Below are 22091 nucleotides of genomic sequence, written 5' to 3'. Positions count from 1 at the left end.
TCTTGACTCTGGAACAGGACATCAGTATTCCTTCTCGCACATCAGCCTGCAACCTTATGGTCACAAGACCAGGACTGTCATGCTACCATGTTCGGGCTGTTGAAATATGGTTTCCTTATTGGGATGCACAAGCTTTAAAAGCTATTTTATAGAATCAAAGACCAGACTGACATTGCGGGAGGACGTGTCTCTACACGTGTCAGCTGACCTACTGACGACCCATAGTCATGAGAATCATAGTCCAGATGAAGCCATAAAACCATCGCATCTACTTCACTTGTCATGTATGTGGCAGTATTAATCATTACTGTTCTCTGGGCAAGGTGAGATTTATGTTGGTTTCTGTGTAGGTGAAGAAAGCATGTTAAACTGACTGCTACTGAACCATTCATTGAAATCATTTGATTTCGGTGTCAGTTTGTTCATGTAACAGAACGGCTCTAAAGCCCCATACGACCAAGTGCTTTACGTATAACCAAGTAGGTGACTTGTCCAGTACGTGTCCAGCTCGCGTCATAACAAAGATCATATATTTTGTATACAAAACCAAATCCCTTTCATCTATCTATCTATCTATCTATCACACTTCCTAAAACCGAAGTCATTTACGCGTGCTGTACAGGCTTACTTTCGGTCCAGCGGTGTCTTAATTAGGCAAACTTGATTGAGCTGTTGATTATATGAATCGCTTAAATTTTACATGAAAGATTTTAATTACATCTTAAACCGGATATGTTAGCCGATGAGTCGCTCTAATTTTACATTTGTGTAAGACCAAATTGTTAAGAATAGTTGTAATAGTAAAAATACCCATATCCCCATATATTTCAAAATATGTTTAGATTTACCCGTTATAGATTTCATTATCACTTTACACGTATTACATTTTGACGTATAATAAAATATGTTTGTATGAGCACAAATACATGCGTAAAATTGTTTTAGTTTGGTTAAGGCGATTAAATTAGTAGCAAATCCTCAGTTAAATCAAGATGGATTATAAGTGACATCATGAGATTTTATTCATGCAATGGATTTAATTAATATCTCGATGAAACCCAATTGATTAAAAGTTTACCTACAGTATACTGTGGACCAATATACACGCTGGGTCGTCACAAGAGTTGGACCATCTGGACAAGTACGAACATTTATTTTAAAGTCCTATTTATTTTATTTAATATTAAATATATTTTAATCAATTGATTTTATTTATAGACATAATTTCCTTACAGTCATAATTTTCTGTGAAACCAGATAGCTAGTTATATTAATCTGTAACACAAAGTATGAAGGAAAAAAGTGCTTGACTAAACTGGATCAGCGGGTGCGATATGATCAATACGCACAATGAGTAACGAAGTGTGGATGGATTGCACCAGCATGGGGTGAGTGCCTCGTATGACATATTAAGGAGGATGAGAGCCCATTATTGATGAAAACAGGGAGTAAAACAGAAACCAGATTGGTCTGTAAATCTGTCTCAGACCACAAGCCTACTGTGAATCAGTTTGTACAACATGGCTTTGGAATATAAATGATTACTTTTAGTCAATCATGTTGTTCAGCTAACACGTAGTCAAAGAATTTATACATAATTTGATCAGTGAAACAGAGGGTTTGTGATGTATGCTTGCTCAGAAATCTGTCATTTATTTATTGTAGAAATACTTCATCTGTCAAATTCTTCATTTTCCCCTGAGGCAAGGTTGGGAAATGTAGGCTACTTTTTGATTGTTGATATACAGTAAATCTTTAATAACATTAACATATGAATATAAAACTTAATTTATTTGAAATGCTAATACTGCCAAGGGATCTATAGGGGAAAACAATATCTTTCGTTGCACAATGTCGGCATGAAGCAACTGGCTCACCTTTCTAACTAGAATGTATTAATACGCATGCGCGAACGCACCTATCTTAAAATACTGAAAAAGAAAGAAGGATCATGAACTTCGAGTCTTTTTAAAAGACGCGTAAATGAAGGATGTCCTATAACGGACACCGTAAATCTGCCAACGACCGAAACCAACGCTGTTGTTATTAATCATTGCGTCTCAAAGTGGCTCTATGGACATTTGTATGTGCTTTCACATACAGTCATGCATGGGATTAATATGAACTACAACTTAATTGGCATTAAGAATCAGCTTCAAGAAAGTCTGAGTCATACACTGTAAACGGCGCGACTGGCTCAGATAAAGGAAGGTAACCTACGAACGCCGAAGAAGTAACAACATAAACTTTTAAGATTTCAGCTACCCAGCTTAGCTGGAGTTGTATGTATTCTCCGTTTACAATTCGGCACATTCGTAGTCTAGCATTAATGTTAAAATCACTTCTCACTACACGGTTCTCTATAATAAGTTAGCGAACTTCGTTTAGATCTCAATATAGTCATGTCTCTAATTTAATAGCGTTTTGGCGATTGAACACTAATTATTACGAATATTTGTCATAGACTTGATGCCTGTTCGCCAGAACCAGAAAAGTTCCCTTTCAGTTTCCTGGGCAAGGCGATTCGGATACTTTCAGTTTCAGTAAAATGAGAAGTTAAAGAATCGAAAATGCCAGTCAAGGTGTTGTCCTCTTGCCATATTACCCCGCTGCATTTCATGGACTAAACAACACTGGCAGCTTCTAAATTTGAGAGATAAAAACGTATTTCGACGTGATAGCAGCCAACATCTGCGCGGTCACGTGATCAGCATCACTTTGAATGGGAGGTTCTCAGTTCAGGGTGAAATTAAGCGAAGGTACTTCAGAAGTATGTAAATGTATTCAACATATCGGTCTATTTTTAATTTAAGGACCACATAAGAATGGGAGTTTATTAAGATTGACACTGTAAAATATTCACTGCATGTTATCCTCTTTGTCTCTTAGAAGTAACATGTCAGGTATCTTCACCTGTTTGGATATTACTGTGACAACATTGTAATATTATTTTCATGTCAACGAAGGTGCTTTAAAATGCCACCAAGAAGGAAGGCCTTGCCGACACCACTGCCAGATGGCTGGATTTTAACCGACACAGAGAAGAAAGAGTGGAGACTGGGCCAGATAATCGGCAAAGGAGGCTTCGGGCTGATTTATTTAGGTAATTATATCACAATGTGTTAATCAGTCCTTGTGTTTCTCTCAGTCAATCACACAGCATTACTGTAGTGTTTGTGGTTTTGCTGCGTCCAGCAACCAGTATATATTGATTTTTTTTTTGTGTAATCCTATTGTTCTTGTGGGTTTTTATCACAGCCCACTGGGTCAGAATTTAAGGATAGCATTTCAGACCTTAGCAAATAAGATAAATTCCATCTGTTTTAACAGGACTAATAGATATCAGACCCAAAAACAGGCAGTAACTTTGTTACCACCTGCTGCTGAGCCATTTTCATCTTAATAAACCTATATTGCTCGGACAAAATCCAAAGCTGCTCTTCGTTTTCCTCATACACTAATTCTGTTAGCATTTCTTCATCCATAATTGTCTGTGGTCTATTAAACACTGGGATCAGTTGACAGGATGTGCTGGTGCCGGGGAAACTGGAATGGGACTGAAAGGCTTCAGGATGCTTTTGAAAAGGATGTATTACAGATGTCCCCTAGAGATTTCCGGAATATTCCTTTGAGCATGGGCTAACCAACTTTGGGAACCAGTTTTGTCTGGGTCTACGGTTCAGTTCAGTGCATCACTACTTGGATGTGGTTGCGTGTGATCCGCTTGTCCTTTTTCCTCAGTTGGGTGTCGTTCTGTCCGGTAGGTGGCACTTGTCAAGGTGCCAGAGTGGCGCTGGTGGCTCTGTACTTGCCAGACATGGCGGTAATTAAGGGAGGAGGGAAGGGGGGCGGAGCTATGGGCTGCTCCATCTGCCTTTCTCCTAACATATGTCATCGCCACATGATGACCTTACCTCCAGGTGCTCTGTGATGAAGTCAGCATTCAGTTTGGTTCTGGGGCTCGACAGTGCTGTGACGTTGGGTTATATGACTTAGACACATTACCAGAAGGGTTTTTGCTACAACAGCAGAGCCCTTTGTGAGCCTTTAAAAAGGCAGCCATCACATTGTTGGTCTGTGTCCCTAACCACCACACCACCTGTTGTCTGTAGCGTATCAGAAACATAACACTGAGCTTCCTGCATTTATTTGATTTGCTCATGCTACGTTTTTCTTCTCTCAGCCTCACCGCAGCAGGATGCTCCCGTTCGAGAAGACGCCAATTTCGTGATTAAAGTGGTGAGTGGAGGAATGAGGTCATTCATTATGAAGATTCCAGCTCCTTCCCTACTGATCTCTGAGACCTTTGTGTGTTTGTCTTTAATACTGTGCTCACCTCCTGTATCTTATAATCTTCCTCAATACAGAATTCAAACAAGAAACTCATAATTTGAACAAAGGGATTAGCATATGTGCAGGCTGTCTTGGTATTTTTAGGTATTTTTCATTTAAACCTTTTTAGTCATAATCTGACATTTCAGTGTTTAAATATTTTCATTTCAGGAGTTTCATGAAAATGGGCCTTTGTTCACAGAACTGAAATTTTATCAAAGGGCCGCAAAACAAGAAAGCTGTAAGTATTATTACCTTACTGTACCATAGAAACCTGCTACACACTACACCAAGCCCCCAGGTACGAATCCGCAATTCTCTGTAATATAAATCTGTTTGTTTTAGTAGGCCCTAAATAATGCCAGTTCAGCTGGCATGGACTGCTGTAGAAGTTTGAGTTTTCTGGGTTTATTCTTATCGGGGAGCAGAACCTTCTTTTGTGTTAATGCAAAATAAAATAGCCAGTGTAGCATTAAAACACAATAGTGTCCACCAAAAAGGTATTTTTAACTGCATAGGTGAGTAAGGCTTAACCATTATAACAGGCTTTTCTTTTGGCCTCCTGGTCTGAAAGATGGCGGGCCCAATGAACGCTAAATTGGACAGCTTATTGGGGAAACAGAGGAGGGCGGTAGCTCTGCTTTTAGCGGTGCTGCGGGCGGACAGCACCGCGCTGATTAAGTGGCAGTGGATGAAAATGATCTCTGCTAGTCAAATTAATAAGCCAAGGCAAACATGTACCCCTGTGCTCGTTAGCGCAATCCCAGCTTGTTTTGACTCTAATTTTTAGAGGGTGACCAAATTGCAAATAATGATGCTGGTTGTTCCAGGGGAGCCTCTGACCACCTGTCTAGCTGGTGGTGAGCCAACCTGGCCTGCTGTAGCAGGATGGCTGTCCACATTTACTGGGGTGGGGGTGGATGCAGGTGGACAGGGCACCTGGAAGGCTGATGAGCTGGTAGGCTGTGCTTCTGTGGTTGTAGGACTGTGACCTCAGACTTTGGGTCCACTGGATGTTTTCCAGTTTTCTTCTGTGGAGAACACAGGCTGTGGGCAGTATTATTTGATGTACCAAGGAAGTACGTGGTTGTATTTCTATGACACCATTGTTAGGGTTAGACTCTTATAGTTTGTAACATGTCAAACTTCTCTCTGCTGCCATCCTGACAGTACGAAAGTGGAAGAGGGAGCGAAGATTAAACTTTCTTGGGATTCCAAACTACTGGGGCTCTGGACTGTCTGAATATCAAGGGACACGGTAAAGAATAAGATAAAAACGGCCGTCTATCCATCTTTTATCTGCTGATCCAGAAAAGGATGGTAGGAGTGGACTGGAGCCTGTTCCAGACAGCATTCAGCACATGGCAGGTGTGCATCCTGGATGGGATGCCAGTCCACTGCAGAAGATCAGTGCTTTTTTCCCACAATACTAACAGCTGTGTGAAGTGAGCACAAGGGCAGGGACAGGTCTTCACCAATATTGTTGGGATACCGTGTGTGGGGTTAGGGGAGTGGGGGACCTTTGGGACTGATTTACTCCCTACCAAAGCTGAAACCGAACCCACGCCCTTGAGTGACCAATGTGAATGATGTTTAATCTCTTGTCCAGGGTTAGCATTCTGAATCGCCGTTGTCTCGTTCCCCTCTCAGCTACAGGTTCATGGTGGTGGACCGCTTAGGAGCTGACCTGCAGAAGGCGTGTCAACAGAATGGCAGCAAGCTGAAGAGGCAGACGGTCCTGCAGCTGGGCTGTCGCATGGTGAGAAGTCCCGGTGGACATGTGCATCTAGCGTGGCTTTCAGAGGACCATCCTTTCCTGCTTTTGCTTCTGGACGTGGCCTCCTCCTCAGCATGTGCCACAGTAGCGTGACGGTATCACGCCAAGTAACCCCTTCTCTGCACGGCTCTCCAGTTGCACGTGTTGGAGTACATTCATGAACATGAATATGTCCATGGTGACATCAAGGCTGCCAACCTGTTGCTTGACTACGACGACCCCAACAAGGTAGGTGTGATAAGTGTTGAGTAGATCCCACTCTAGTATATCAGAGCAGTATACCCAAAAAGACCCAAAACACCCAATGTTAAGGTCACTACTTCATATAATCCCATACTTCATATAATATACTTCACATGATATAATGCATCATTTAATATCTTTTATAGGATGTTGACATTTAATGGCTGCTTTCTCACCTTGCAGGTATACCTGGCTGACTATGGGCTCTCATATAGGTATTGTCCTCAGGGTGTTCACAAGGAGTATAAAGAAGATCCTAAGAAGAGACACAATGGCACGACTGAATACACAAGTATAGATGCTCACAATGGAGTAGGTAAGGTCAACACCTTATTTTTTCACTTGGAAATGAAACATAATGTTAAACATGGTGATGTGTGTATCCAAACAGCAGTATGATGGTCTAATATATTTAGGAACCCTTTGCAATTGCAAGTAAGATTCAAATAACCTATGAGTTATAAAGAAAACTAGCCTTACTTTTCAGTGCAACTTTGATTGGTAAATTAGTATAGTTAGTATATTCAACAAAATACTTTTTACTTTCTTGTCATGCCATCCGAATCTTTTTGCTGTATATGTATGGGCTGATACACTGTCGGTACTGCGCTCGGTGCCCCGCCACTCTCGCGTGACGCTTGTCTCTGAGTAGCAGAGTACTGGCAACTTGTGAGAAGTGGTGGTACGATAAAGCTTAAGATATAGCAGTGCCGGTACAGCTTAATTTTTATTACGTATATGATCCCGCATTTGCGCTTGCGACACCCTGGCACACGCCTCCTCTTTACCGACCTGCAGAACTGTCGTAAACGTGGAAATGAGTTGCGTTGTGAATCTGCGGTCGATTACTTTTCCTCAAGGACCCGGATGTGTGTCACACTAGATTGAAATTGAATTTGCGAACTGAATTTTTCGAGGTAGGATAAATGCTATTTCAAGGTCCTGGAATTCAGATTCAAACTACTAAATTCAGATTCAGCTTTGTAATGCGGATAACTGCAGATTCAAATATACAAAATTCATATTCAGTTTCTAGTGGCACAAATATCAGCCCATATATATGTTCTTACAACCAAATTGCATATTTTTTTTTACTTCGTTCATCATTATTTTCTAAGTTCGCAACTGTTTTCAAGGCGGGGCTTGTATTGTGTGTTAGCGACAGGCTATTTGGATAACCAATCGACAAAGAAAGTCCCACCCCTAAGTACCAAAGTACCCCAGCTGGTTTGGCACTTTTGGTACTGGAAATTTTAGTACTGGTACTCGACCAGAAGTCATTGGAAAGTACTGAAAGTACTGTACCAAAAGTACCATACTTGGCGCAGTGGAAAAGTGACCTATAGGGTCATGACCCAGTCTATTTTAATGTTTGTTATACTGTTTTAAGTAAATTTACTGTCTCCGTAGCTACATATATATTTCTCTCTCTTTTTTTTTGAACTCCCTCAGAAAATATCGGAAACCCATTTGCTGGCAAATGACGTACACAGTTCTTTTCATTGGATATTGATCTTCTCAGCTGCACTTTCCCTAGTAGGCTTAATTCAACAATTCCCTAATTAGTTAAAGTCATAACCTGCATTGTGTATTCATTTACTATTAATTAAACCTTCAGTGTTGCTTTAGACAGGAGTCGGAGGCTGGCCGTGCCCGTAGCGATACTCGGGCTTCAGTAGTAGGCAGGGCAGCTAATGGCTGTGGTGTTGTCAGTCACTCTTGTCAATATGGGGGAACAAGGTGCTTTGTCAGCACTGAAGGCTGTGGGCAAAGAAAAGCCAATCTTAATGTTCCAGGAACATATTATTACATATTATTACTGTTACCACCATGGTGGATGAACTTTGTTTCTTCTTTATTTGTACATAACATAATTTTATTTAGTGACACCACTCTCCCAGAGTTTATTTTGTAGGAGTATAGCAACAGGCACAGGACCCTGGATTAATCTGGGTGTGTCTCTACGATGCGTGATTGGAATTCCAGGATTGCCCAGTGCCTTTTGATCTGTAGTTTTAGAGGTAGCAGTGTTGTCATGGGCAACACTGCACTAAAGTTGGTGTCATCATCCACCCATCTGTCTTTTTTTAAATGTGGTTAGTGTTGGATGTTTTCATGGTTCTTTTAACTCTCCAGAGGAAAACCATCACAGGTATAACTGAAACAACTTCTGTGGCATGCTAATATAGAAATGCCAGATACTGAAGTTATCTGTGTAGACTTGCCGTGAATAGTCTGAGTAGATAAGATTTCTGTATTGCCTTTTTAGCCAGAGACTCTAGTCCTAAGTAGCTGCGTTTCTTGTCAGTGTACATAGAGGATCTTGATTGATAGCTTTGAGTCTTGGATGCATGTACATGTCTGCCAGAGGACAGTGTCCTTCTGGATCCTCTAGTCCTGCATGTCACCATGGCCATGTTTCCTCCTGAGGTGGGAGGGGAGACTCCATGTGGCCTACAGGGGGCAACTGGCTGGATCTCGTATTGTTCTGAAGTGAAAGAACCAAAATTCACAACTGAGGGGATCCCAATGCCTGAGAATGTCTGTTAAACAAATAGGTAATGATATGATGATCTTAGCACTCCTCCTTTGGAGGGTCACCAGAAATCGGGCGGATGTCTGCAAGTCCACGGTGGGCCTCTGCCCTGTTTCTGCTGTTTTTCCCGTCTTCAGCTGTCCACCTTCCCTAGCTAGCTGTGCCTCTGAAGGAATGCATGCTCCTCCGATTGGAAATTTACTTGTTTTAGAGAGGGAAAATTCAGAGTAGTGTTGTGCTTAACAGCCACTGTTATTTTTAGGTCTGTACCGGGTAACTTTTAGGGTGTGAAAGGGTGTTTGACAGCTAATTTGGGTTACTGAGTTCCCTTAGTCCCACTTTTGTTCCCCCCTGAACGAATTGGCTACCTGTTTGTTAAAGGTAACAAAAGGTTATCAAAGAAACCTTTTGACCACACACAGCATTGATGTGGCAGGTTCCAACAATGCCAAAAGACATTTAAACAACAGATAATGCAGAGTGCGTGTCAACAGAAGTTTATGCTGTGTTAATCACTATTTCCTGAAACAGAGCACTTTGTAAAAGATGTTTTTAAAGTGCAGTACGCAATTGAAATTGTTTGCAAATGACTTGATATCAATACCTCTCATGTAACTTCTCAGTTTGCTGGCTATAATGTCGTAGAAAATATCCAGCTGAAGCTTCAGTTAATCAAGCTACCCAATTAATTTCCTGGGTAGCTGCAGGCCCCAAAACCACCCAAACGATGTTATCGTATTTGCAGTGCTGTTGCAGTGCTGGGATCAATGTTGGGCACAGGTTCCCCAGGGGGACTCCCCCATCTCTGATGAATGCAGTCGATAGCTAATTTCTCTGGAGATGGGCTGTGGCCATAGAGCAGAGCTGGAGAAGCTGAGCAGAGCACATACTTTGGTTCACCTTGCTGTCAACAATCAACTTGGAGCTATTTGTTTTTTTTCCTCTCATGTAAATATGATAATAATGATGATAGTAGTATTATTGACTATGGACACTGTCCATACAATGGCATTTCTTATGCTCAGAATAAACAAACTGTGGTGAATCCAGACTTAGTGGAGCAGACTTAGGGACATGCTTTTCTGCATGTACAGAAATCTTGAGAGATGTGGTAAGAGTGAAGAGTAACACATTAATTAATTAATGTGAAATAAGGGAAGGAATGCGGGTTTTATAGTCCTTTACTGAATTCTTTCCTGATGAGATGCCAAAGTGCTGGCGGTTTTTGACTTTGGATGATTGTCTTTGGATATGTGACCGAATACAGGAGGTTTTGGCTTAATGTGTGCATTGCGGTACAGTGTTGAGTGTGGCACATGTACTGACGCTTGGAGAAGGGTTTCTCAGACGGCACACTGCATGCTTTAGGCCAGACTGCTGCCATGGCAGACTTGTTTGTTCTGTGTGCTCTCCTTAGAGCCACTAGCAAGCCAGGAAATTCAGAGCCACCCAAAGTGCATTCTACAGACAGCTCTGGGATCTCGTTCTCCTGGACATTCGTTTTGATCCTTGGATTTTCATTTGGGTCATAGGTCTGACGGGTGATTTGTATGATTTCCTGTGGATCCATGTATCTTCATGACATGCTTGCAGGACCTGCCCAGCGTGCAGCAGCCGGGCTCTCCCCAGCTGTGTCTCTGGAAAGGCCCTCGCCTTCTCTGGATGGAAAAACGACTAACTCCCCTCCGACGGGTGGTTTGGGGAGATTTACGATGGGAGCAACCACAGGAGGGAATAGCATGGTTTGGGGGACTGGCCAGGTCTTGCCCAAAAGGAGATGAGCATTCAGTTCGGTCTGAGCTTACCACGTGTCACCGCGATTGCTGTCACCGTTCAGTAGGAGCTAGATCAACATTCTTTACTATAGCATGATAGAGAGAAGATTAGCATGGTGTTTGCGCAAACTCATGACATGGTGCATATGGAAGGGGGGGGGGGGGGGGGGTTGGCAGAGTGACTTCACTGTTGGGTCTTTGAGCATAACCCCTAACCCCTAATTGCTCCACGAACTGGCTGATCCTGCTTTAGAAAAAAAGAAAGAAAAAAAAACGAAAATGTCGCTTTTGATAAAACCATCTGCAAAAAAGAATGTAAAAATGTAAGCATCAGCATCACAATCCATAATCCACATTATAGTATTTAGAGTATACTATATATTATCTGTTTTGGGAGGGAAAAAAATCAGCATGAGGGATAAGAAAGGATGTCCGTTTGAATTGCCTTCATCGGCTGCAAGGACCCGGGTGGGCTCAGGAGCGAGCCTTTGCGCTAGATGGCAGCACATACACAACTCGAGGTTCGTGAGGGACTCCAGGGGTCTCTGGCTCAAGGTCTGCACTCAGGTCTACACTCCCCCTCTATGGCCAGCATGGACCCCAAGGGCTCCAGCAACATGTGTTAACAATTTAGGCCCAGACATTTATTTCTTTGTTTTACTGCTTGGCTCTCCCGTAGACAGCGTCGGGACAGGCCGAGGGCCGTCTGGATCGTGTCAGAGGCCGTGGGGATCGGGTTCTCGTGATGAGCCAGATGGGGAAGGCCTTGGGGTTCTGTCGAGCACAGCGGTATGACCAGTGGCATGGGGGAGGTTGGGGGTAATTGACCTGTTTGGTCAAGTTCTAGCTGGAGCAGGTTTCTGGGGTGAGGAAGAGCCATTTGTGTTTGAGTACAGAGCAGGCCAAAGCACCGTACCTCCGTGGGATTGGCGGAGGAGATGAGGAAGTCTCCCAAACCGCATTCCTGTATGAGGGTAACTAACCCTCTTGCCTGTTTTCTCCCTGTTTCCACAGCTCCCTCAAGGCGCAGTGACCTGGAAAATCTGGGATACTGCCTGCTCCACTGGCTGTGCGGGACACTGCCCTGGGACTCGATGCTGAAGAACCCAGTACACGTCCAGGAGGCCAAAGCCAGGTGCTCTCATGGCTCCTTACTCTGGCGTTGGGACCTACTGGTCCGGAGTCCAAGAGTCTAAGTGGATTTTTTTCTCCCTACCTTTTAGTAGATGTGATTCCTTAGCTGTATATGGGATTCACCAACTGAATGTTAATGTAGTACAATGCATAAAAATGACAGATGCAAACCAAGAGTTTTATAGCCCATAGAGTTGCGAGCCTACCGAGCATCCAATGGTGATGTCATGGGTAATGCTTTTGGGAAAAGAAGAAATCTGCTCTTTGTACTGCATGCGGTATAATTTCTTGATGTGATGTAGGACATTTTTGGGTCAACTTAACCCAACAATGCCAAAAGACAAAGATCCAGTTTTGGAGTTTCTCATTTGCTCAGTTCCTGTTCACCACCCCAGGCTGATGGCCAACCTCCCCGATTCAGTGCTGGAGCTACCTGGCAGTGGTATGGGTGAGTAGGTTGGTGCTGGGGGGCTCTTGGATGACAGGTGTGGCGGGGGGGGCATGGAGGCATCACAGCATAGCTTTGATGCCAGAGAGCGGCTCCTATAATCTCCTGAGTTTCTCTCAGCGTATAGAGCACTCAGGGACAATGTTCTGTTATAGGTTTGTAGGCACATTGCTTCAGAATGAGGAGCTGGGGGGGGTCATGCTGATGTGATTATTGGCAGGGGCCTTACGTCTTTGGAAAGGTTCTCTCCAACTGGGCTTCTCAGATAACGTGTATCGGTAATGTGAAGCTAATGTATGTGGGAACCACACCCCCACCCCGTCCATGGGCCCAACAGCCCAGGCCTCACTCACGCTCCACTCACCCTGGCACCATCTATACATCTACGCATTCAAGGTAGTACCCGAGTCCCTTGACTTGTTCTGATGGCTCCAGGACACCTGACAAGTTTCTAGGAAGACACATGTACCCAAACAGCAGGGCGAGGTGGCAGACTGACAGGCACACATTGCAGATGTGGGCGTATGCTTTAAGTTCCTCCCATGAGCATTTGGATAAACTTAGTTGAGGGGCAGTTAATGTTCACCTGTGATAACACTGCTGCTCCTCTTTCTTCCAGAGGAGGTGGCAGTGTTCTTGAAGTGTGTGAATTCCCTGGCATACAAAGAAAAGCCGGACTACCAGATGCTCCTAGACATCCTGTCAGGTGGAGAAGCCCGAGTGGAGGGCCTGCTGGACTTCTCTAGACCAGGAGTACAGGCGGTGGTGAGATAGGGGACTTTTTTTGGGGTCTGGGGACTAGATTGTGGGGATATTCAAGCGTTTAGGGACAGAGTGGCTGAAAGTCTTCTCCTGACCCTTGAGGAAGCAGCATGTGGCCCTTGTATGACCCTGCTAAAACTCTGGCCTTCCTGGGAGGGGGGAGTGATAAGCTGACTACCTGGGGCTGCCTAAGGCCATCTGTCTCTCCCGTACTTACAACAAGCACTATAAGAATTCCAACACCACAAAGAAACTCTCCTCGTGACTATATACCTGAGCCAAAAATACTCATCCCAGGCAGAAGTAATGAAATTACAGTTAGCAGCCAGGTCGCCTGTGATCGGGGGTGACATTTCTTCTTATTTAAGTGAAGCGGGGGGGGGGGGGGGGGCTTTTCTTGCCCGGCGCGTGTGATGTCTGCCTTCTCAGGCCCGAACGCCGGAGCTCGTTGGAAGTCAAGGGCCCCTGAGTGGACGGCTTTGATTAGCATTGAGCGCTTAATGATGGGGGGGGGCTATCGCTCTTAACTCGAACCGATGAACTGCACCGGAGCCTGAGCGGTCCCAATTTGCGGTGATGTCCTCTGCACATTCCACCCAAGGCGAAAGACTCCCGCTCGCCATTATAGATTTATTCCCGTGCGGAACTGCCCAGTGCTTTGACCTGCTGTTACCATAAAGTCTCGGTGACGCAAAGTTTAAGAGCTGTCAGGAAATGCCTGCAGCTTTCGCTACAATTAGCCTACCTTTCGCAGCTCGCCGCGGCGGCCCCCACCCGCCCCTCCCTCCCTGCAGTTTCACGGGAAGCCGGATGTTTGTTACTTTGTTACCCACGTAACCCCCGGTTACCTCACGCAGATTAAATTCTTTTCTGGGTCAGGAGCTTGGGCATATTTGCATATGGAGGAAGGAATTTTAATATATTTGCATGAAAATTGGGTTCCTATCAAGTAAATATGCCTCAGTGCAGCAGTGTACTGTTTCTGGGATGTAAATTTAGACGACTAGGGGAAGAAAAAAAAACAAATGCCATTCGGCAAGGCAAAGTACAGTACGGTAATGATTTTGGGAGCGTCATCAACTCTCAGGATATCTTCTGTGCGAGATTCGCATAGTAAGGTGGTGTTTATTTATGTTTGTGACCTCTGCCTTTACAAATGAATGTTGGCCAGTCCGTTAATGTTCATTAGCTAGGAAACGGACAGGGGCCACTATATATAAGCCATGCTCCTCCCCCCCTCCCCATCGCGACACTGGCTCTTTCCACAACAGACTAATTCGGGTTTTGCATTTCTTTGGGCACAAGATAAAAATAACATGACGCAAAAGCTCGGTTTTCCAAAAATGTCACACTGTTAATGAGACCGCAACTAAAGGTGGTGTGTGTGGGGGGGTGTTTACTATGTGACGAGTGTCATATATAATATTGTGGCTCGTTGCAGCGGCGGTCCCCCATGATGTCCTTATTAGTCGCCGGGAAGCAAGGGTTTGGCAGCCAGGCTTGGGAGTCCTCAATTAGGGGCAGAAAGTGTGGATCATGGGGCTTGTAGTGTTGACATGGGCTACCCGGGCCAGCGATCGCTTGCGTCGGAGGTAGGGGTGCTTTTTGAAGGGGGGCCCCCCACGCTCGGGTAATTAACTGCCACTGAGGATGTCTAATTCTGTCATGATCCTCTGGTTCTCTCGCCTCTGTCTCCGGAAACAATTACACTTTCATTCCAGCGTGTAGCTCTCCAGTCTGTTGTCACCTAAAGCCTGATGCCGCTCGTTTCCAAAGAAGTCAACAGTTAACACCCTTCCAACCCTCCAAGAAATGTAGATCTTCAACTTGAATGCTTCTGGGAGTTTTGTTAAGTGAGTGCCGGCGTAATCAGGGGCCCTGCACACACACGCACACGCATGCGCCCCTGGTCTGTCGCTGTGACGACACTGCCGTGCAGTGTCCCTGATTACAGCAGCTTCAGAATCCAATGGGGCTCCACATGTGCAAACTGGAAATGAAGAGGGTTCTGTCAAAATTATTCCAACACATTTCTGTTGTCTCCCCTATGTTACTCAGGACAGTAGAGTGGAAAAAGCAGATCGTTTTAAAAGTTGCCTGGACTTCAATGTCAGCCATCTGCATTAATTCATTCGCTTCTCTTTTTTCAGTGGTCCTGTTAATGCTCTTTAGGTCCAGCTGTGGCTTTGAGATGGCCGGGGTGGGACTGACATGAAAGGGTGGATACTTCGAATGGTACCCCCTCATCCCAAAGCTCAGGACCACATCTAACACACACGCACACTGGCATTTATAGAGTGTGAGCGCACTTGCTGTTTACTTTGCCTGTATATGACCCAGGGAGCGATGCATGGCCAGATTTGCCTTGGCGGGTTGCCATGTCGGGAGAGCGGAATGGGACCATCCATCACAGGGCTTTTCTCCTCTCCAGATTGGGGTTGGTCAGTGGCCAGCCTCTCCTCCCTTTACCTCACTTGCTCCTGGGCCAGAGAAGCTTTTGTGGCACCATTTGTGACTGCTGTGATGAAATTATGATCCAAATGTGAAACGTGGGATATCTCCTCTGTTTGAATGCCAACCGGACCCCCCACACTTTCCCCAGAGTTCTGAAGTGCAACACTGACACTAGAGTTGATTGACAACAAGGGATCATCAGTGTCAGCACTTCAGCCTGGTGTTTGAGGGTCTGGCCCCATGTGTGCCATTTAGAGGTGGTTCTGAATTTGAGAGACGAGAATCACACAGAACACGTCAGGATCAGGTTCTGGGATGGGAATGAAAGGAATGGGACGAACCCCTCAGTTTTTCCTTCCAGCCCCCCCAGAGACCTCCGCCAGCCAGACGTGCAGGAGCTGCCAGATCCAAAATCGCGCCTTCTGATGGGAAAGCAACAGCTGCAAGCCCCGCAGCCCAGCCATCTTCCCCGGTGCTGGCACGTGGCAGGACAGCTAAGGCAGCACCGCGGCCAAGGACCCCTGAAATGGAGCCCAGGCCCCGTCCTTTGAGAGGACAGGCCTATGCCACACCTACTGAACAGGTGACATTCATTCATAGATCAGGGTTGTGACCACAGATTACCACTTCCCCTGTCACTCAGCGATTCAAAACATGTCATTGGCTAACAAGGCTGGCCCTCTGTATGAATTATGGGGCCTCTTATGCCCCCCACCATAAATCCTAGAATCACCTTGATAGATAAAGTTAATACAAACAACCTGCTTCTCCAGACAGTACAGTAATGTCAAGGGGTTCATTTACTGTTCAACTACACATTAGACAGGTCAAAAACAGCAACTCTCTTCAACAGCAGTGGGCATCTGTCACATGCTCACAACTTGTCAGACCCTGAAGCAGATGGAAAAATTACACCAGTTCTGACGAATCTGAGTTTCTGTTGCTCTCAAGGTGCTTCCAGAAATGTAGTCAGGATCAGTTTACTCCAGGGGCCTGCAGAGTCCTCAGATCTCAAACCCAAAAGGGATGTGGTGGACAGGAAGGTTTCTTGTAGGAATAACCCTATCAGCATGTCAGAGCAGGTGCCATTTTTTTTCCGTCCAGTTTGGTGATCACATGCCGACTAGTGTAGTCTTCTTGCTCTTCATTGACAGGAGTGGAACCCAGCACAGACATGTGCTTCTGTGGTCCATCCACTTCAAGGTCTGACAAGTTCACAGAAGCCTTTCTGTAGACCACTGTTCTGCTTAACGGTTATTTCTGCACTTGTGGCCTTAGTGTTTACTTTAACGAGCCCGGCCCTCTTCCTCTGACCCGTTCTCACCCGCTGAATTGCTGCTGACTGGACGCTTTCCTTGTTTATTGCACCATTCTCTGTCAACTGCGATATGTGAAAATCCCAGCATGGTGGCCGTTTCTGAGACGCTGGATCCACCACGGCAGGCACTGATCACATCACGTTCACAATCACTTAGTTCTCACATCCTGCCCATTCTGTGGTTTAAGTCAAACAGTAACTGGAACCTTTTGACCCCGTCTGTGTGATTTATATAGTTACAGCCACATGATGTGCCACTTGGAGGAGTAGGGTGATTGTGTTAGACAGGTCTCCCTAAATAAGCCGGCACTGCACTGTTGCTGTGCACTTTATATATTTTCAAAGAAAGAACAAAGTAGAACTTCTGCTTAAAACTGAAAAAGAATTGGTGAGAAATTCAAATCAGAAGCATTCATTTCTGTCATGCAGAAACCTAAGGTGGCACTGGCCAGACCTCCTCGTAAACGGGTACAGCAACCAGAAGCAGACGCCCAGAGTCTCAGGTGGGCAGAAGAACCTGAAGATTTGGAGGAGCATGGGGAGCCGGTCCTACAGCAGCCCGCAGGAGACCGGGGCCCGAGCTGGGCGCTGAAACTCTACAGTGCCCTCATTACGCTCCTCTTCCTTGTCCTCCTTGCTCTGCTTGCCCTTTGATGTTGATGGTAATAGGTCTGTTTTCAGGGCTTTGGTACAGCCATTTTCACTGTAATGGGCTACAACAGATGAACACATGATTGTCAAAATTGAAATTAAAAAAACAGATTTCAGTATATCTGTCCTGACTGACACCATTAGTAAACAAACACACTGTTCCCTGCCAGTCAGGGGCAGTAGGAGTCTGGAGCCAAAGAGCATACCTTACTGCAGTAGGGGCACTCTCCAAATACCATGCTGAAGCTTTGGCGGCTGGATGGCAGGCCTCTCAGCCACTGTGGGGCAGAAGGAAGCTCTCATTACCACTGGAGTAGGGTTTAGTGCTTTGGTTCAAATACACCAGTAGGGTATGGGTTTGAATTTTTTGTTACTGATGGGATATAGAGTTGGCATGGAGATAAATATTAACATCATTTGCCAATTTTACAACTCTTTGGGACTGGTACTTATTTCAGGGACAAAACTTTAAGAATAACTTATGACTGCACGTCTGGCTGGCTTAATACATTACTTGTTCTTAAAAGAATGCGTGTTAAAGGAAATTTTACAACCCTTGCAGATCTGTGTCCTTTACGGTGGGGAGGTCAGGTGACCCCTTTAGGAAGTGTGAGATGTTACTGGTGGTGTGGGAGGGGCCGGGCTTGGCAGAGGGCTCCCTCACCTCGTACAGGCACCCCTGGTGGAAGGCCTGGCCACAACGAGGGTCGTTGCACACCTGGTCCGGGATGGCCGACTGTAGTCGATGGGAGTAACAGATGCCACACTCCATGCTAAAGCTCTGAAAAGCCACACAACACAGTTCAGCTACTAACCTATTAAAACGCAAGATTGGCAATTTTAGGTATGACCTGCAGGGGGCGGAATAGTTAAGAACTTTTTGTGCTTAGGAGCTTCATGCACTAAATCCAGTATAAATACATCATGAAATAATACACCAAGGGGAAAAAAGCCATCTTCTATTTTTTTGACAGTTCTCTTCTTAGTCACAGCTGAGGAAACAGAATATAGAGTAATATACAAGGGCAGGTACAGAGTAAAACTTCACCTCCCCTCTGATCTACCCTATTTTACTGTCACGTTCAACACTTCTCTGCCTCCCTTCCCCCCCTTCGATCCATTAAGAGGACGATGGGTTAAATGTAAACATCTGGTCACGGAAACTTTGCTCTCTTTGGAATGTTAATGGTGGCCAGGCACCAGTCAGCTGTACAAGCTGGGAGGATAAAGGCTGAGAATTCATGATTAAAAGCTCCTTATAGTTGCCAAGGTTTTTTTTAATCCTAGTTATAATAATCATCTCTGTAAACAAACCAGTTACCAAATATATCATCACATACTAAACTAAACAAATGTTTTACCTTTTTTTGCCAAGTAACAAATGCGTTCTACAAACAACTATGACAAAACATACATTTAAAAACTTGCAACGTACAGATTTTTCGTGGGTGGCAGGTGACGGGAATTCTATCTCTAGCATCTCCTTCACATTCTGCAGGACGCTGCATTCCGGATTCCTGGAAGCACAGGAGACGCTGTCGCTGCATGGACTAATTAAAGACATGCAAATGAGGCGGTAATGAGTAATGAGTACCAACGCACAATCATGACACGGATTCCTGCTCGGTGCTGAGCGACAACTGTTTGAGCCACCGGCGCTGGTGCTGTGCCTGTACACCTTCACGCAATGCATCGTGGGAGGCGGGGGTGGGGAGGCGAACATACCTGCGGAGCTCGCGCATGACGATTCATTAATGACACCGGAGGTTTCCAGAAAAGTCCCTGAAACCATTTCTGGCATCCCATCTAGATAAAACGGTCAGTTGGGAAAGAGAATAAAAAAGAGGGAAGCAATTATCGTATCCTTACCACAAATGCATGTTGGCGTTCAGTCTACTCCTCAAGGGGGTCACCACTGGGAGGCAAGAAGACAGACAACAAATCAGGACCAACGGAAGCTTCCTCAATCTCGACAGCCACCCGCTCACAAGAACAGAGGAGCTAAGCAACCAAGAGGCAAGTAGCCCGGGGACTGAGGTAGGGCGCCCCCCTGCTGTTCAATCTTCAGATGGGAAACTCCTTGCTTTAGGAAATATACTGCTATAATTCGCTTTGCACAGAAAACTATACAGCACACTTAAGAGTCCCTGGGATAAAAACATCTAGTAATTCAAGAACATGACGATGCTGTTATTGATAAAACTGTAGCGACGAGGGTCCAAGCACACGGTGCTGTGTTAGACCAACCAATCAAGCTGGACTGCTGAATGGAGCTTGGGAGGGGACTGTACACAAACACAAACACACAAAAGGGCAGGCTGGCACCCATCTCGCGGCAGGATGGACACCAGGGCTGCGAGCGCTTCCCGCACAGGTGGCACACGGCAGCGGAACAGAGGACGCTGGGAGACGAATGTTAATCACGCATAAATAAGTCCATCCATCCATTCATTGACGGCACACAAGGGTGAGCCACCAAAGGAAGGCGGGATTATTCCGGGGCTGCAGAACGGGGCCAGGAGTGTATGTCTCGCAGATGGTAGGAACCAGCTACATGCAGGGTGCAGGCAGATGAATATTAGTCATCCAGTTATTTAAGATGGAGTGGACCCATAATCACTGAGCTAAGTATGGCCTGGGAGTAGGTTTGGAAGGGGATAAAGTGTGTCACGAGGGGGAAAAATGAAATAAAAACGCCGGCAGTGCTGTGGCCTACAGCTGAACAGCTCACATACTCGGTGCGAGCAGCTGTTTCTCTGGCTCTCCGAGGCTCCTGCCACAGGCCCACGCCAGACGACAATGATACCGCTAAACCCCATGTGCTCCGCTAATTGCCTTTGCTGCGGCGCGGACGGCCATGGGGGTGCGGCCGCGCCAGGCGCGCGATCAGACGCCATCCAGTCAAACACATGGGGCTGAATGTGGAGCCGCGAGGGTGCCCTGTACTCCATGGCGTCCTGCTGGCACCTCCCAGCCCAAAGAGCAACCCCACGTGGGTAATAAATAACTTCATGTGCGTGCCCCACCCATCCCCCCCCCCCCCACCGCAATAGGGATGGGATGGGGGCTGGGAATAAATCAACCCCTCTAATCTTCATATAAGGAAGGCCCCGTCGGCAGACATCTTGGTGATGTGCGATGGCTGCATTCCCTCGTTTACCGCTTGCAAATGCGAAAAGCGCTATCTCTTAGTGACCCCACTTTTCGAGGTCCAGCCTCCGCCCCAGTCTGGCTATATTGAAGTGTGTATTTAATATCGATGAATAACATTGCCAGGCAACCGGCAATACATTCTGGGTAGCACTATTAGCCAAGCGTGACCTTGAATTCTGAGAAACAAACAGCGAAGCTTAAATACTGAGCACTTACCCTTTTTGCTTGGGAAGCCCTGCATGAATCTTAACAGGTTTTTTTTTATTATTATTTTTATTACTGCCTATGTAACATGTACATGCACTATAACAGAACTTTGCATGGAAAAAATAGTTTTCTCAGAAGTGAAGTCCCTACATGTCTGGCAGACAGACATATAGATAGATGCCCCCTGCTTTACGGTATTTCGATTTTATGATGGTGTGGTAGCGATGCACATTCAGTAGTCATCCAGCTTTGAATTTTGATCTGTTCCCGATCCACCGATATGCCATATATCGCCCCGAGCCACGTGTCCAGTCTCTGTAGCGATCGCCGGTGTAAACATCTAATATTGTTTAACAATGTATCATATGTAGTTATAGCAATTATTTATTTATTCAGAGATTGTAGTTTAGTTACTTGTTTATAACATAGTCGACTTTTGACGTTTTGTACTGATATTTTGGCATCTTTAACTTGAAGCACCTGTACACACACACACACACATAAAAACATCATTCCAAGATTCTCTTCTTGCGTTTCATATGCAGGGTAATCAAGCTGATGTTGCCCCCCAGTTAACCTAAAACAAAGGAATAACTGGGCTGAGTGGTGTGAATACTTCGGTAATAAGAATTCCGCCTTGCACTTGTCTCTGGTCACTCAGCACAGCACCACTTGCACCCAAGTCGACTCCTGTCAGCTCTGTCCTTGTTATATAGCATCTCCCTGACTTGTACACTGCTTTAGACTAAAGCATCTGCCACATAAATGAGCGTAAATGAAATGCGGAGGCGTGTCTTTTCCTGACAGCTTTCGGAGCCCGAGACGCACGGAAGCTGTACATCCCGGTTCAGCTTCAGCTGAAGAGTGTTGAAATTATACCGACGTTCTGAAAATGATGGGGCGGTTCAGGCTGAAATCTTAATCAGGTAACTACTCATACATCTGTGATGTTTAAAGACGAAAAAATAAAAAAATATTGTGAATTGGTGGAAGCATGCAGCTGTAATTTAAACAGGTTTGTATATAAGTGACTGTTAAGAACAGAAATAACAAAATGAGCCCATTATCGGAATGGTCGGCCTGCTCACCGTGCTCAGCCCCCAGAAGACAGCATTCTGGCAGCATGCTGGGATACCGGGGGTCTACCTCCAACTTTATGGACACATTGTTCCCTAAAAAAAAAAGGAGACTAAGCTGGTGGTAAAGAATATAACATCCTAATGACTTCTTCTCTAAAACACGCCTCCCTTTGCCCGTTTGTACCTTGGCTTCTCCTCCTAACCCAAAAAAATTGTTAGAAC

General features: G+C 45.3%; 2 protein-coding genes across 5 annotated transcripts in view; one reads left to right on the top strand and one right to left on the bottom strand.

Moving 5' to 3' along the window:
* Window positions 1-1918: 1918 nt before the first annotated feature.
* On the top strand, window positions 1919-17988 carry vrk2 (VRK serine/threonine kinase 2). Of its 3 annotated transcripts, none has more exons than XM_072709546.1 (13): window positions 1919-2211; window positions 2967-3103; window positions 4184-4239; window positions 4504-4573; window positions 5503-5590; window positions 5983-6091; window positions 6245-6337; window positions 6536-6668; window positions 11678-11798; window positions 12193-12245; window positions 12865-13010; window positions 15823-16044; window positions 17209-17988. In XM_072709546.1, the coding sequence occupies exons 2-13, from the start codon at window positions 2977-2979 to the stop codon at window positions 17431-17433; spliced, it is 1443 nt and encodes a 480-aa protein (XP_072565647.1). In that variant the 5' UTR covers window positions 1919-2211; window positions 2967-2976; the 3' UTR covers window positions 17434-17988. The 3 variants fall into 3 exon arrangements, with proteins under 3 accessions (XP_072565647.1, XP_072565648.1, XP_072565649.1); XM_072709547.1 differs by lacking the exon at window positions 1919-2211 and adding an exon at window positions 2470-2759; XM_072709548.1 differs by lacking the exons at window positions 1919-2211; window positions 2967-3103; window positions 4184-4239; window positions 4504-4573 and adding an exon at window positions 4613-5411.
* The window catches only part of fancl (FA complementation group L), a 23302-nt gene continuing 17454 nt past the window's right edge, over window positions 16244-22091 (bottom strand). The window contains exons 10-15 of one of the 2 annotated variants that reach the window (XM_023840488.2): window positions 21879-21962; window positions 19300-19345; window positions 18866-18947; window positions 18095-18211; window positions 17637-17708; window positions 16244-17492 (exon numbers count right to left, since the gene is read on the bottom strand). In XM_023840488.2, the coding sequence (XP_023696256.1) occupies window positions 17457-17492; window positions 17637-17708; window positions 18095-18211; window positions 18866-18947; window positions 19300-19345; window positions 21879-21962 (437 nt within the window). In that variant the 3' untranslated portion in view covers window positions 16244-17456. Of the gene's footprint in view, window positions 17493-17636; window positions 17709-18094; window positions 18212-18865; window positions 18948-19032; window positions 19156-19299; window positions 19346-21878; window positions 21963-22091 lie in introns of those variants that run through there. The other variant, XM_072709549.1, reaches the window with a different exon arrangement.

The sequence above is a fragment of the Paramormyrops kingsleyae genome, chromosome 3, assembly GCF_048594095.1.
Source record: "Paramormyrops kingsleyae isolate MSU_618 chromosome 3, PKINGS_0.4, whole genome shotgun sequence".
In the NCBI taxonomy this organism is placed as follows: Eukaryota; Metazoa; Chordata; class Actinopteri; order Osteoglossiformes; family Mormyridae; genus Paramormyrops; species Paramormyrops kingsleyae.
The sequence above is the reverse complement of the archived record's forward strand: the minus strand, read 5'-3'. Positions and strand labels throughout refer to the sequence as shown.